This window comes from Cydia fagiglandana, chromosome 4, assembly GCF_963556715.1.
Source record: "Cydia fagiglandana chromosome 4, ilCydFagi1.1, whole genome shotgun sequence".
Lineage (NCBI taxonomy): Eukaryota > Metazoa > Arthropoda > Insecta > Lepidoptera > Tortricidae > Cydia > Cydia fagiglandana.
This window is the reverse complement of record NC_085935.1, coordinates 17,743,225-17,756,005: the sequence shown is the minus strand read 5'-3', so window position 1 is coordinate 17,756,005 and position 12,781 is coordinate 17,743,225. Positions and strand designations below refer to the sequence as shown.

General features: G+C 43.9%; 2 protein-coding genes across 2 annotated transcripts in view; one reads left to right on the top strand and one right to left on the bottom strand.

The window, feature by feature from the left end:
* Positions 1–12,781, bottom strand: part of LOC134663991 (cyclic nucleotide-gated cation channel beta-3-like) — a 49,334-nt gene that overhangs the window by 27,500 nt on the left and 9,053 nt on the right. The gene's annotated exons all lie outside the window — the stretch shown is intronic.
* Positions 4,800–5,780, top strand: LOC134664167 (uncharacterized). Its single transcript, XM_063520754.1, has 2 exons — positions 4,800–5,598; positions 5,676–5,780. Exons 1-2 carry the CDS (start codon positions 4,854–4,856, stop codon positions 5,708–5,710), a joined length of 780 nt encoding a protein of 259 aa, XP_063376824.1. The 5' UTR covers positions 4,800–4,853; the 3' UTR covers positions 5,711–5,780.

The following is a 12,781-nucleotide window of genomic DNA, read 5'->3' as shown; positions in this document are numbered from 1 at the left end:
TGCCCACTAAACGTCCTTCTTACTTATACAGGGTGCCTTTCAAGTTCGTTCTAATACGACAATTAAACCGGGCGGTTTAGCATGAGTTGCGTTGTCGCGCGCGTCTTCAAGCATGGTCTCGCGCTCGAGAACGCAACTTATGCTAGACCGCCAGACCGTATAGCATCTGTTATCGCGCGCGACTCCATATGTCAAGTGCGACTTTTAAAGTACTATTGAGTGAGCGAACAACTGCGCAAGTGCTAAGCTGTTATTCTATTTGTATAGGTATAGGTAATGAATTTGTTAATCTGTCAACTGTCAATAGTGGTATTCTTCAACCCATAGACCTAGGATTCGCTTGCGCTTGACAGACAGCTTAAGTGTGCGAAAGGGAAGCCATCACGTATATGAACATCCCATAAGTGCGAAAGAGTCAGACTACCAATGAGAAAACGTAACCACTTTTGAGTTTGACGACGGCCGCGGACGGCCAAGAGCGTATCACGGTAATTTTCAAATTGAAAAATATACACGGATTAGGACGAAAAGTATTAAATAAAGTAATTCAGTGAAGATGGTGTCTTGTAGTGTGCCGGATTGCAGTGTCACAGGGCCAAATAATCCAAGCAAATACTCATTTCAGAGGATTTATGATATTCCGAGCGAAATTTTCATAGCGATATTTTGTCAAATTAACAGCGTAAAAAGTGTAAGAAGCCGGTTTATACAGTTCATTATAAGTTTTTCTTCCGTTCCGTGCTATTATTTTATCATATTAGTCAATAATTTAGAATATTTTGTGTAAAAACATAAACTGTTAGTTTACGCTAGGGCTTGACAAAATGTTCATATGACAGTATCGATTTAACTTGTCGGTATATTAATAGCTATGTAATTATTTCTTCACAAGACATCATTAGGATATTATCTTTTATAACCGACTTCAAATAATAACGATTGTTATACTTTTTTGAAGGTGTTCATGTTTAGCGTGTCATGATAACTTCACTTTCCAACACAGTAAGAGTTACATTAAGATAAGTCTGCAACGATTTTTATGGCAAACGCAGTGCAAGTGTTATTTATACGTCATAATGTCATAGAATTTTAGTGTTTAAAATAACACATTTGAAAAAGTAGTCGATAAAGCAATCAAACATCGACAGATTATTAATATGTTGTAACATGACATCACTATTTTTGATCTCACATAGACAATTTACGCACACACTTGCATTTCATTTTTGGTCACACTTTTGAATATTGAGAGTTGTTCTTGTCATATAATTCTTTGCTTCAACCAGAAATGTTACTGTTGATAGCTGACAGATCATATTTCTAGTGTCACAACAATAATTCCCACTACACAAAGTGTAACCAGCCCATCAAGATTTTTTTAATTTCCCGCCGAAAAAATAAAGTGTAATATTTTAGTAGCCAGACTATCAAATCATATCGAAATAATTTTAACATTATTGATTAGCTATATAATATAAGGATTAGTTCGGTAGTTGTAGGAATCTAAAACCGTAAAACACACACTGTGGGTACCTATACATTATATATATTAAGTTACTAGTTGTATTAAGCCTTATACAGCTATGTTTATAATATATGAGTAGCGTGTACTAAACGGCCGCGACGACCTAATTTTACGCCGTTTTTATTGAAGTCGTAAACAATAGAATTATTAGTATTCCACCCCACTATAGCCGTAATGTTAGCTGTCCCTTTTAGCCGATTGATTTCAGACACCTACGCTTGTTGACGTTTAGTGCCCATATACATCATAATTCCGCCCTAAAACATCATGTAAACAAACTCGATGTTTGAAAAACTTTAAACCCGACTACACGAAGGTCAGTCGTAGAGACGTCTTGACGTTGACGGACGTACATTGGAAAGTAGGTACAGTAAACTTACGAGCTGCAAAATTGCACCACGGACATATTATAAATGAATTCATTCATAAAGTGGCCATGCAATGCGGCTGGGTATTCCAACCCAAATACCTACATAAGTATACCTGGTCTATTATTATTATGCTAACATATTATGTTAGTCGCTATAGAACAGCAATTATTATAGCCATCGAATTATTATGCCTCCTTGCATCTGACGATATTTGTAATATACCAATGCATCATTGGCCTTTGCGTCTATTGCAGACGATTTTATGGTGTAACATCGGAGAGACACCGTTTGGTGGAGTTTGGAGTGACTTCTCCACGGACATTACACCGCCTGGGACGGAATTACCAATTTACCATACGTGTGATTATTTTATACCTGTCTGTCCGTCTGTCAGGGCAAACTTTTCTAAGAAAACAAAGGCTATTATAGCCTAAGATACTATAGGATCTAGTCAACGATACATAGGCCCTATGTATCGTTGAAGGCTGGCATCATCTGTCCATATTGTCGCGCCAAGCGCGATGTAAGTTGGTAAGTGGTATCAACCAGGACTACTTTGTCATGTGGCAACACTGGAGTCACTGACAGTTGACAGTTCCGATGGCGGGAAAAAGCACGATGGCGCCATTAGAGGAAAAATGAAGGTACGTGCAGGAGGCTTTTGGACGGCGCTGGGTGTACTGAGTCGGTACATGGTGCGCTTCCAGGCGGTAACGGGAGCCTGCCCCGGTGAGTGTTTACACACATATTTATGCTTGTATAATCGACATCCTAGCTACATGGGAGTGGAACAAGGGGTTAACCAACGGTCCTTGGTTAACGTAGTTTCACTAAGACATAGTCCAATCTCGATATTGGACTGGGAAGCCCGGGCGGGGCTTTCCGGAGTGTGTATCGGAAGCACACAGGCAATAACGCATGTAGTACGGTCGGTTATGAGTTGGAGTATAAGGGCCGGATCTAGGGGGCAGGCATATGGAGGATCCCGAGGGGGCAACGCCCCCTCGTCCAGGTGGTGTGTAGGACACCAGGGTACTAGACGGTAGTACCTAGTCTGGAGGCGACCGATCGTACAGGACGGGAGAGTCACTCTGGATAAGGCCAGTAGCCTGCACTCTCATATTGATACGAAACGTGCGATGCCAACTCGGAAGTAAATGTACTTGTACATGTAACAGTGTGGTCGTAGGTGATCCCTTCTCCTACTCTCATGTAGCATGGTGTTATGTGTACTCATCTTATGATATTTTGTCGCCCAAGCGAATCTATACCCGATTGGATTCAGGTAAGTGTATTATACTTAGATGGGTGTAGATGGCACGACAAAAATGGTGGAGATGATCTGGGATTTCTGATGATGGGAAGCCAGATTAGGTTTGGCTATTCCATCTGTAGATCCCTCACGAAGGGCCTTGAAGCCGAGATTGTCAAATTAAGTTTTGAATTGGTTGAGCTCAAAGTACCGGTTGACGTATTTTCTTTTGAAAATATGTACGTAACTAATCATTATTTCTTTCACAGCATTCAACGAAGTTCATTAAAGAAATAAATAAAAAACTGAATGTTGTTTTAATTCTATAGCACTAAGTTAACCTTTGTTTTGCTTTAGAGGTAAAAGGGTGCACCCTAGGCTAGATTAAGTATGACGGAATATTACATAATTGTTATAATTATACATTCGTTTTTGTGTAAAGTGTAATAATTAGTTCTAATTCTAAGAATCTAGTCATAAGGTATTTTTTGTGTTATGTTGGCCATCATACCTTTTATATGATTGCAACAGAATGGTTTTTTCTTATCTATGCTCTCAAGGGTACGTTCGGATTTCAACATTTTATTTTCAGTAATATATGAACGAGCGTGGTAAAGAATGTCAGATGAAGGGCAATTTATAATTACTTTTCATTAATTTAATTACATATGATAATGTTTATTTCTATATCACGTTTAAATAGATTTACTATTTGGTAAATTTACCGATAAGTTAAAAAATCTTCCGGACGTGAATGAGAATTGGAACGCACCACTGCGCGCTGGCAACTCTTGCAAGACCCAACAAGAAAAAAAAAACAACGAAGAAAAAACGGAATATTCGCGGCAAAGTTACTTGAGCGAGTGGCGTCTTGAAGTTTATTGTAAAAGTTTGTTATTTAGTGTGTCCGGGGATAAAGGTTGAGTGTTGTGAGGATTGCGATCTCAGTTCTGGTGAAGGAAATCATTCCCAAAGCGAGTTGCAGCAATATTGCAGGTACGGATAAGTTGTAAATGTACTTGGTTGAGTCGCCATGACGCTGCCCGCTTTCCAGCCACAAAGTTTATCTTCGAATTATCAGCAAATATGTTAGATTCTTTTGTAAAATGTGGTAATAGAGGTATTCTGTATACATTACAGCTGCACAAGGAAGTAGGGAATGTACCTGGCCAGTTTGAGACAAGTTTTGTGATCCAGACGCTACGCGTATTCAATTCTGCCGTCCGGAGCGAAAAAAGAAAAGTTTGTACGGCAGCACGGTTTTCAGGCTGTCACCATGGCAAGTTTGTACAGCCGGGTTCAACTGCGCCATGATAAATTAAAAAAGGTGACTGCGGACTCTCAAGCCCTCTGGGAGCAGTTGCAAGCGGAGGGAGCTGTCAGTGAAGAGGAGTTCACGGCAATCCACTTAAAATTGAAGCAATGCTTGGGGAGTTTTGAGAAGGAGTTATTCCAATACTTAAATGCTGTACCAGTTGCGGATATTATTGAATTAACTCATAATCAATTAGTGGCTGAAGATCTGCTGACGGACTTGGAAGTTGCATGGCAGATCTCCAAAAGACAGAAGGAAACCGTCAAGAAATCCAAACTGCCCGAACTAAGCCTTCCCTCCTTTTCGGGGGACAAGTTAAAGTGGTGTGAATTTTGGGACCGGTTTGCAGCTAATGTACACCATAGAGAGCTACAGGAATCTGAGAAACTAATGTACCTCCTGAGCTGCCTAAAGGGTTCAGCACTTGAAACGGTTTCGGGAATAGCGGCTACCAACGCAAACTACTCCGTTGCAGTGGAAACTTTGAAGCGAAGATATGGGTCAACTGACACTCTGATTGACGCACATTATACGGCGCTCAACAACCTCCAAAAGGCAGACTATACTAGTGCAAGCTGTCGGAGTGTCCTAGACAGTGTTGAGAGGAATATCAGGGTGTTAGAGAAGCTCGGGGAACCAGTTGGTGGCAACCATTTAAGGGCATTAGTACTGTCAATATTCCCTGAACAGGTTATACGTGAGCACCACCTCATTGGTGAAGGTACTGACTTGATGGCCATCAGAAACAATCTCGACAGAATTATAACGGCAATGGAAAAGTCAGCACCAAGTACAGAGTACATTGCCGTGCCTGGCAGTAGCACAACTGAGGCGTTGCAAGTCCGTACAGAGGTGAGGCCTCAGACTAGCCGGAAAAGGAAACTTGCGGGAAATGCTGGAGCACCACCTTCAAAGCGTACTAAGAGAGCATGCTTGTTCTGCAACCTGAAAGGACATGCTAGCAGGGACTGTCGCAAATACAGTACAGTTGAAGCTCGACAGAAGCAAGTAACGGGAAGATGTCTACACTGCCTCCGACGCAATCATGTGACATCAGCCTGCAAGCGCAAGATTGCTTGCTTCCGCTGTAAAGGGGACCATCTACTCATATTCTGTCCCAATCCGGTCTCAGATGGTGAGAAGCATGCCATTTTAGAGAAACTCTCTTCAAAATCCTTATGTGCTACTTCTAACAAACATACCCTTTTGCAGACCGCAGTGGCAACTCTTCAAAACCCTCAAACTAAGAAAAGTAACAAAGGCAGAGTCTTCATAGATTGCGGTAGTCAGCGGAGTTACATTACTCTGGCAGCTGCAAAAAAGGAGTGTGTACTGTCTCTTCCGAAAATCGTTTTTTCCGGATTGATATTTTTGCCATTCGCAATTTTTCCCATTTTAATTTTTCTCGATAGCTTCCTTTTCCGAAATCATATTTAACCATTCGCATATTTTCCCATTATTTTAATTTTCCAATAGCTTAATTTTCTAATAGGTTTTTTAACCATTCGCATATTTTCCCACTATATTTCATTTGTTTACAAGCACGGAATAGATAGGTGCGACGACGAGCGAAGCGAGGAGGAGTGTGTTAGGTGAACTGCGAGCAAAACAGTGCGCGAAGCCGAGCGAGCGAAGCGAGCGTGCCGCGGCAGCGGCCGGCGAGCGCCAGAACCGACTTATTATATTGTACGATATTAATTTACAAAAATAAGTTATGTTTTAGTTAGTGTCCCGCATAATATAATAAGAGTACATATCCAAATTATGCGAAGATAAGCTACTGGGAAATAAAATTAATGGGAAATTATGCGAATGGTTAGAAAATCTATTAGGATAATAAGCTACTGGAAAATAAAGTTAATGGGAAAATATGCGAATGGTTAGAAATGCTTTCGGGAAAGGAAGCTATCGAGAAAAAATAAAATGGTAAAAATTGCGAATGGGAAAAATATAAATCTGGAAAAAACGATTTTCGGAAGAGACAGTACACACTCCAAAAAAGTTAGGCCTGCCTACCCTTCAGGAAGACCTTCTACTCATTTTTACCTTCGGAGCTTCTGAACCTATGGAGACATCAACCCCCTCAACAACGGTCCAGATCCTGACGAAACGTGATGTTACTAAGCAGTTTACAGTGAACGTCGTACCAAGAATTACAGACAGAGTTCCGGTGACATCCTTCAAGTATCCTGGAGTCGACATTGTTGCTGATGATGATACAGTTGGAGAGGTTGTTGATGTACTCATCGGGAACGACTACTTTGGCGCTATCCTCACAGGAAGAAAGATCCAGGTGTCCAAAGACTTTTGGTTGTTGGATACGGATTTTGGATGGGTGCCTTCGGGGAAGCTTACTCCTGAAGAAAGAAGTGGAGTACTCTCAGTGGTCACATACTGTCAATGTCACACTCCTAGCTGCCCATATTTCAGCGAGCCAGATCTGCCTTTGAGAAACATAGATGTAAGGTTCTTATGGTCATTAGAGAACCTAGGGATTACGGACTCTCCAAAGGCCACTAGACAAGAAGAAGCAGTTCGTCACTTCAATGAGACTGTGCAACATCAGGAAGGCCGGTACTTAGTGAAATGGCCCTGGATTGAGTACCCACCAGATTTGCCATCAAATTTTGGGTTGGCTTTAGGTCGACTAAAGAGTAACCTGAGAAGACTGGACGTGCAGTTGATTAAGGAGTACGACTTGATCTTGAAGGAACAACTTGACCTCGGAATTATAGAAGTCGTCACTAGAGGGTCAGACTTGAACGGGGACCACCCAATTCACTACCTCGCCCACCATATGGTGAAACAAGATGGCGGCGGCAAGGGGAGGATAGTATACGACGCTAGTGCCAAAGGTACCGGACAGAAAAGCCTCAATGAGTGCCTTTACAGCGGACCTTCTATGTTAGAAGACCTAACGGCGTTACTTTTGAAGTTCCGTACTAAGAGGTATGGCATACTGGCTGATGTAGAAAAGGCGTTCCTACAAGTAGCACTTCAAGGGGATGATCGCGATGTCACAAGGTTCCTCTGGTTAAAGGACAACCAAGGAAGCGACGGAGGACAATCTACTATATCTGAGGTTCTGCAGAGTACCATTCGGAGTCGTCGCGAGTCCATTCTTACTGACAGCAACTATCCGACATTACATAAGCCAGTCAAACAAGGCCTTGCTGAAACAAGTCGCTGACAAATGCTATGTGGATAACCTAGTGACTGGAGCTGATAGCCTGCAGGAGGCTAAGCAGATCTATGAGCAAACTAGAACAGTGTTTGAACAGCTGTCCATGAATATGAGAGACTGGATCTCAAACAACCAGAGCTTTATGGACATGATACCAGAACGTCATAGGTCAGTCAAACATGGACAGGTTAAAGTGCTTGGACTTATGTGGAATGTCGAAGAAGACACGCTGAAACTGAATTTGACTGAGGATCACTTCAGCACAAATCCTCCGATTGACACAAAAAGAAAAGTTCTTCGGGCTCTAGCACGTGTGTATGACCCATGTGGTTTTGTATGCCCATTAATGTTGTCAATGAAACTGATCTTCCAGAATATCTGTGAAAAGAAATGTAAATGGGATACAGAACTACCTACGGAGATGACACAGTCTGTGAAGAAAGTCATGGAAAGTCTGAAATCCATAGTGGAGACAGAGGTGCCTAGGTATATCGGGACAGATGTCTCAAGGAGTGATCTTAAATATCACTTGCACTGCTTCACAGATGCCTCCAAAGACGCTTATGCTGCCGTTATCTACCTTAAGGTGATTGAAAATGGACAAAAATTCCCAAGTTAGAATTACTAGGATTTCTGATTGGAAGCAGACTCCTGAAATATGTAAGGAACAACCTTGATCTTGATATTGAGAAAGAATATTTGTGGTCAGATAGTTTGGTTGTACTTAGTTGGATGAGGTCGAACAAACTGCTCCCACCCTTTGTTGCCAACAGGGTAAACGAAATCAAGCGTGACCATCCTAACACAGAGATGTTCTACGTCCACACAAAAGCAAATCCTGCTGATATTGCTACGCGCCCAGAGCTGTTCGAAGAGAAAAGGCAACTTTGGTTTAACGGGCCGGAGTTTCTTGTCAACGAAGAATCATGCTGGCCCCAAAATAGACTCTATGAGGCACATCAGAACTTTCTTTCTGTTGGGGAGGTCCTGGGTGACGACCCAGGTGAGCCGACACAGGTAGTACCCATTGGTGATGACGCTGACCAGAGTGAGGACCTAGAGCAAGGAAGTCCCAGTGATCCCGTTGAACCAATGGATACCCAGGATTTGAGCGTACCTACAGAGAGTGGTGAATATCCTACTGATGGAAGCATGGAACTTGACAATCCTGAAAATCATAGCGAAGGATACATCCAGCAGCAGACCATTGTTGCCAAAATAGTGTCCGAGATAAAAGATCTACAAAGAAAGCACTTCCAAGAAGAACTAGATGGTAAAAGGACTCATTTAGCACGAAACCTAGATCTCTTTGTCGATGTGGACGGCCTTCTTAGGTGCCGTGGGCGTATGGCGAACACCGCCTGGAGCTATGACATGAAGTATCCGATACTACTGCCAAAGAATTCTGAGTTCACTGACAGAATCATAAAAGAGACCCATGAGAGTAACTACCACGTCGGTGCTCCACATACATTAAGTATCATCAGGGAACGGTATTGGATACCCCAAGGGAAAGCCCAGGTGATGAAGGTGTTAAAGCGATGTACCCAGTGTGTCAAACATGGCGGCGGTCCATATCGTTTACCAGCCACACCGGCGCTGCCTCCAGAACGAGTAAATTACAACAGACCCTTTACTTACACTGGTGTTGATTATCTAGGGCCGCTATTCGTGAGTACCCAGACTGGTAAAGAGAAACGTTGGGTAGCGTTATTCACTTGTTTGACAGTACGAGCAATACATCTCGAGATCGTGAAGGACCTTTCGGCTGAAGAATGTCTACTAGCCTTGCGACGGTTTATAGCTGCTAGAAACAAACCACAACGGATGTACTCAGATAATGCAACTTGTTTTAAGTTGGTCGCTGCAATGGTACAACATCCATACTGCGTTAAGAATGACATACAGTGTAAATTCATATGTCAACTAGCACCGTGGCATGGAGGGTTTTACGAGCGGCTTGTGGCCTTAGTGAAGCATTGCCTTAAAAGAACCCTAGAAAAACACCTTCTCAATGATACCAGGTTACTGACGGTGATAAAGGAAGTGGAAACAGTGCTGAATTCAAGACCACTGACCAGAGTCGGTACAGATGTGGAACATGTTCTCTGCCCGGCAGATTTCTTAAGCCTAGGACAATGTTTGACTATGAGACCATCTGCTGCAGATATTCCGACTTGTAACACTGCTACAAAAAGTGACCTGTTTGAGAGCTGGAAGAGAGGATGCAATATCCTAGCAGAATTTAAGAGAATGTTTGTCATGCAGTATCTTGCTAGTCTGAGAGAGAGGTACAACAACTCACCCAAGCAGCCTAGAGTTAAATCTCATCGATCACCACAAGTAGGCGACCTTGTACAGGTTAAATCAGATCTCAAGAACAGAAACCTCTGGAAAGTGGGGAAGATCCACGAGCTGATCAAGGGAAGTGATGGTGAATGTAGAGTAGCGAGGGTCAAGGTTGACGATTCTACTTTAACACGTTCCATTGGCCATCTCTACCCTCTGGAGGTAGATGACGAGATGCCTGAGGTAGAACCTGTAGCGGGAGGCTCGGCTGAGATTGGAGAGGACAGCGGGGAGTTGGAAGTTCCAGACAGAGTGAATGATCACGTACCTGTGCTTGTTGAACAACTGGAGGTCGACGCGGATGATCTGGCGGAGTGTGACGTGACTAGTCACAATGATGTCCCACCACCAGAGGAACAGCCAGAGGAAAGAGACGTTGGCAGAAGCAAGCGGATCGCAGCCATTCGTGCCAGGGATAAAATCCTGGAGTGGACGCGACACCTGCTGGCCCTGCTGCATTAACCTTCATTGTTGTCCGGAGTGTCGCGCCAAGCGCGATGTAAGTTGGTAAGTGGTATCAACCAGGACTACTTTGTCATGTGGCAACACTGGAGTCACTGACAGTTGACAGTTCCGATGGCGGGAAAAAGCACGATGGCGCCATTAGAGGAAAAATGAAGGTACGTGCAGGAGGCTTTTGGACGGCGCTGGGTGTACTGAGTCGGTACATGGTGCGCTTCCAGGCGGTAACGGGAGCCTGCCCCGGTGAGTGTTTACACACATATTTATGCTTGTATAATCGACATCCTAGCTACATGGGAGTGGAACAAGGGGTTAACCAACGGTCCTTGGTTAACGTAGTTTCACTAAGACATAGTCCAATTTCGATATTGGACTGGGAAGCCCGGGCGGGGCTTTCCGGAGTGTGTATCGGAAGCACACAGGCAATAACGCATGTAGTACGGTCGGTTATGAGTTGGAGTATAAGGGCCGGATCTAGGGGGCAGGCATATGGAGGATCCCGAGGGGGCAACGCCCCCTCGTCCAGGTGGTGTGTAGGACACCAGGGTACTAGACGGTAGTACCTAGTCTGGAGGCGACCGATCGTACAGGACGGGAGAGTCACTCTGGATAAGGCCAGTAGCCTGCACTCTCATATTGATACGAAACGTGCGATGCCAACTCGGAAGTAAATGTACTTGTACATGTAACAGTGTGGTCGTAGGTGATCCCTTCTCCTACTCTCATGTAGCATGGTGTTATGTGTACTCATCTTATGATATTTTGTCGCCCAAGCGAATCTATACCCGATTGGATTCAGGCAAGTGTATTATACTTAGATGGGTGTAGATGGCACGACACATATGTCATAGGGACAGATGATGCCAGCCTTGATCCCAGACATTTGTCCGTTTTGTTTTTCAGAAACAGTATAATTGCCTGCAGGTACAAAAACTACTAGCTCCAGGACCAGGTTGTTTAGCGGTCATAAAGCGTCGATAATGAAGAATTGTTTACGCCCGCAAAGGGAAAGCACTTAGCGGCACTCGGTATTCAAATCACACGGAGGCTAATTCGAACGCCCTTGAGGCGCCGATTGAAACGCGCCAGTGAACTGGGGCCAAATTCGACATGTACAACTGTCAGATTTCGCATCCACGTCAAATCAACAGTTGATTTTATTGCATACTGAGTGTTGATTCCATCAACGGTGGATAGTATCATTTGGTACAACCAAAACTCCACCCTAAACTAAGGGTGGTTCGGTTTGGTTTGCTTGTCACCCTAACTGTGGATTGTTAATGTCAAATTTTGACATTGTACGTATTTGAGAACTTATGATTTTTCCCACATCAACGGGAGATCAACACGATACGTCAAACGTCGCTTGTCGAATAGGGGTCCTGGTGTTCGTAGGTACATGTACAATAACTATAACAGTGACTAGTTTCTTACCTGGCTGTAGAATGGAAAAAGTACCCATTTTGCGAGTGGCTAAGCAGTTATGGACCGCTACCCACTGTAGTGTAGGTACATCTATATTTAACATATCTAGATAAGCGGGTAGATATAATCTTATGTCATAGGAGGTGGCATTCCGAATATACCGTTACTCCGTGACTACGTGTTTTCTTTCCATACTCCTATATTATATTGGCAAACGAGGATTTGGGATTTATTATTGTGGGAGAAGAACACAAACATGACGATTGGCAAGATTGGCGAGTTTTGTGCGGCGTCGGGCAATTGGTCGCTATACGTCGAGAGGTTAGAGATGTACTTCAAGGTGAATACCATTACTGCGGATTTGTGGTTGCCCACGTTAATTGCCGTGATGGGAGAGGAAACATACGATTTGTTGAGTAACCTGGTCAGTCCGAAGAAGCCGGCAGATATGACCTACGAATTAGTCACAGAGGCGTTACGTAAGCACTTGCAACCAAAGCGCTCCATCATGGCGGAAAGATACCGTTTTCGTCAACGGCGGCAGGATAAGGACGAGAGCATCACACAGTACATCGCAGCATTGAAGAAACTTGCTAAAGATTGTGAGTTTGCTTCGGCCCTTGAAGACAATTTGCGTGATCAGTTGGTGTGTGGGTTAAAAAGTGACGTCATTAGGCAACGGTTATTCGCAGAGGACGGTTTGAAATACGAGCGTGCCGTGCGTCTAGCGTGTGCTTTAGAGACAGCGGAGCGAGACGCGGCGGCTGTGGACCAGGCGGGACCAAGCGAGGCTCGGGGCCAGGCTGAGGGCACGGGCGCGGTACACTCCTTGGCAGCACGGGCAGCGCACGCGCAGCAGGGGCACGGTCGGCGCCGAGGCGCGGGCGCAGCATCGGCT

Coding starts and splice junctions, on each gene's coding strand:
- LOC134664167 (XM_063520754.1), top strand. CDS start 4,854: ATGTACCTCCTGAGCTGCCTAAAGGGTTCAGCACTTGAAACGGTTTCG. Junction 5,599..5,675: donor TCCCAATCCGGTCTCAGATG/GTGAGAAGCATG, acceptor ACCCTTTTGCAG/ACCGCAGTGGCAACTCTTCA.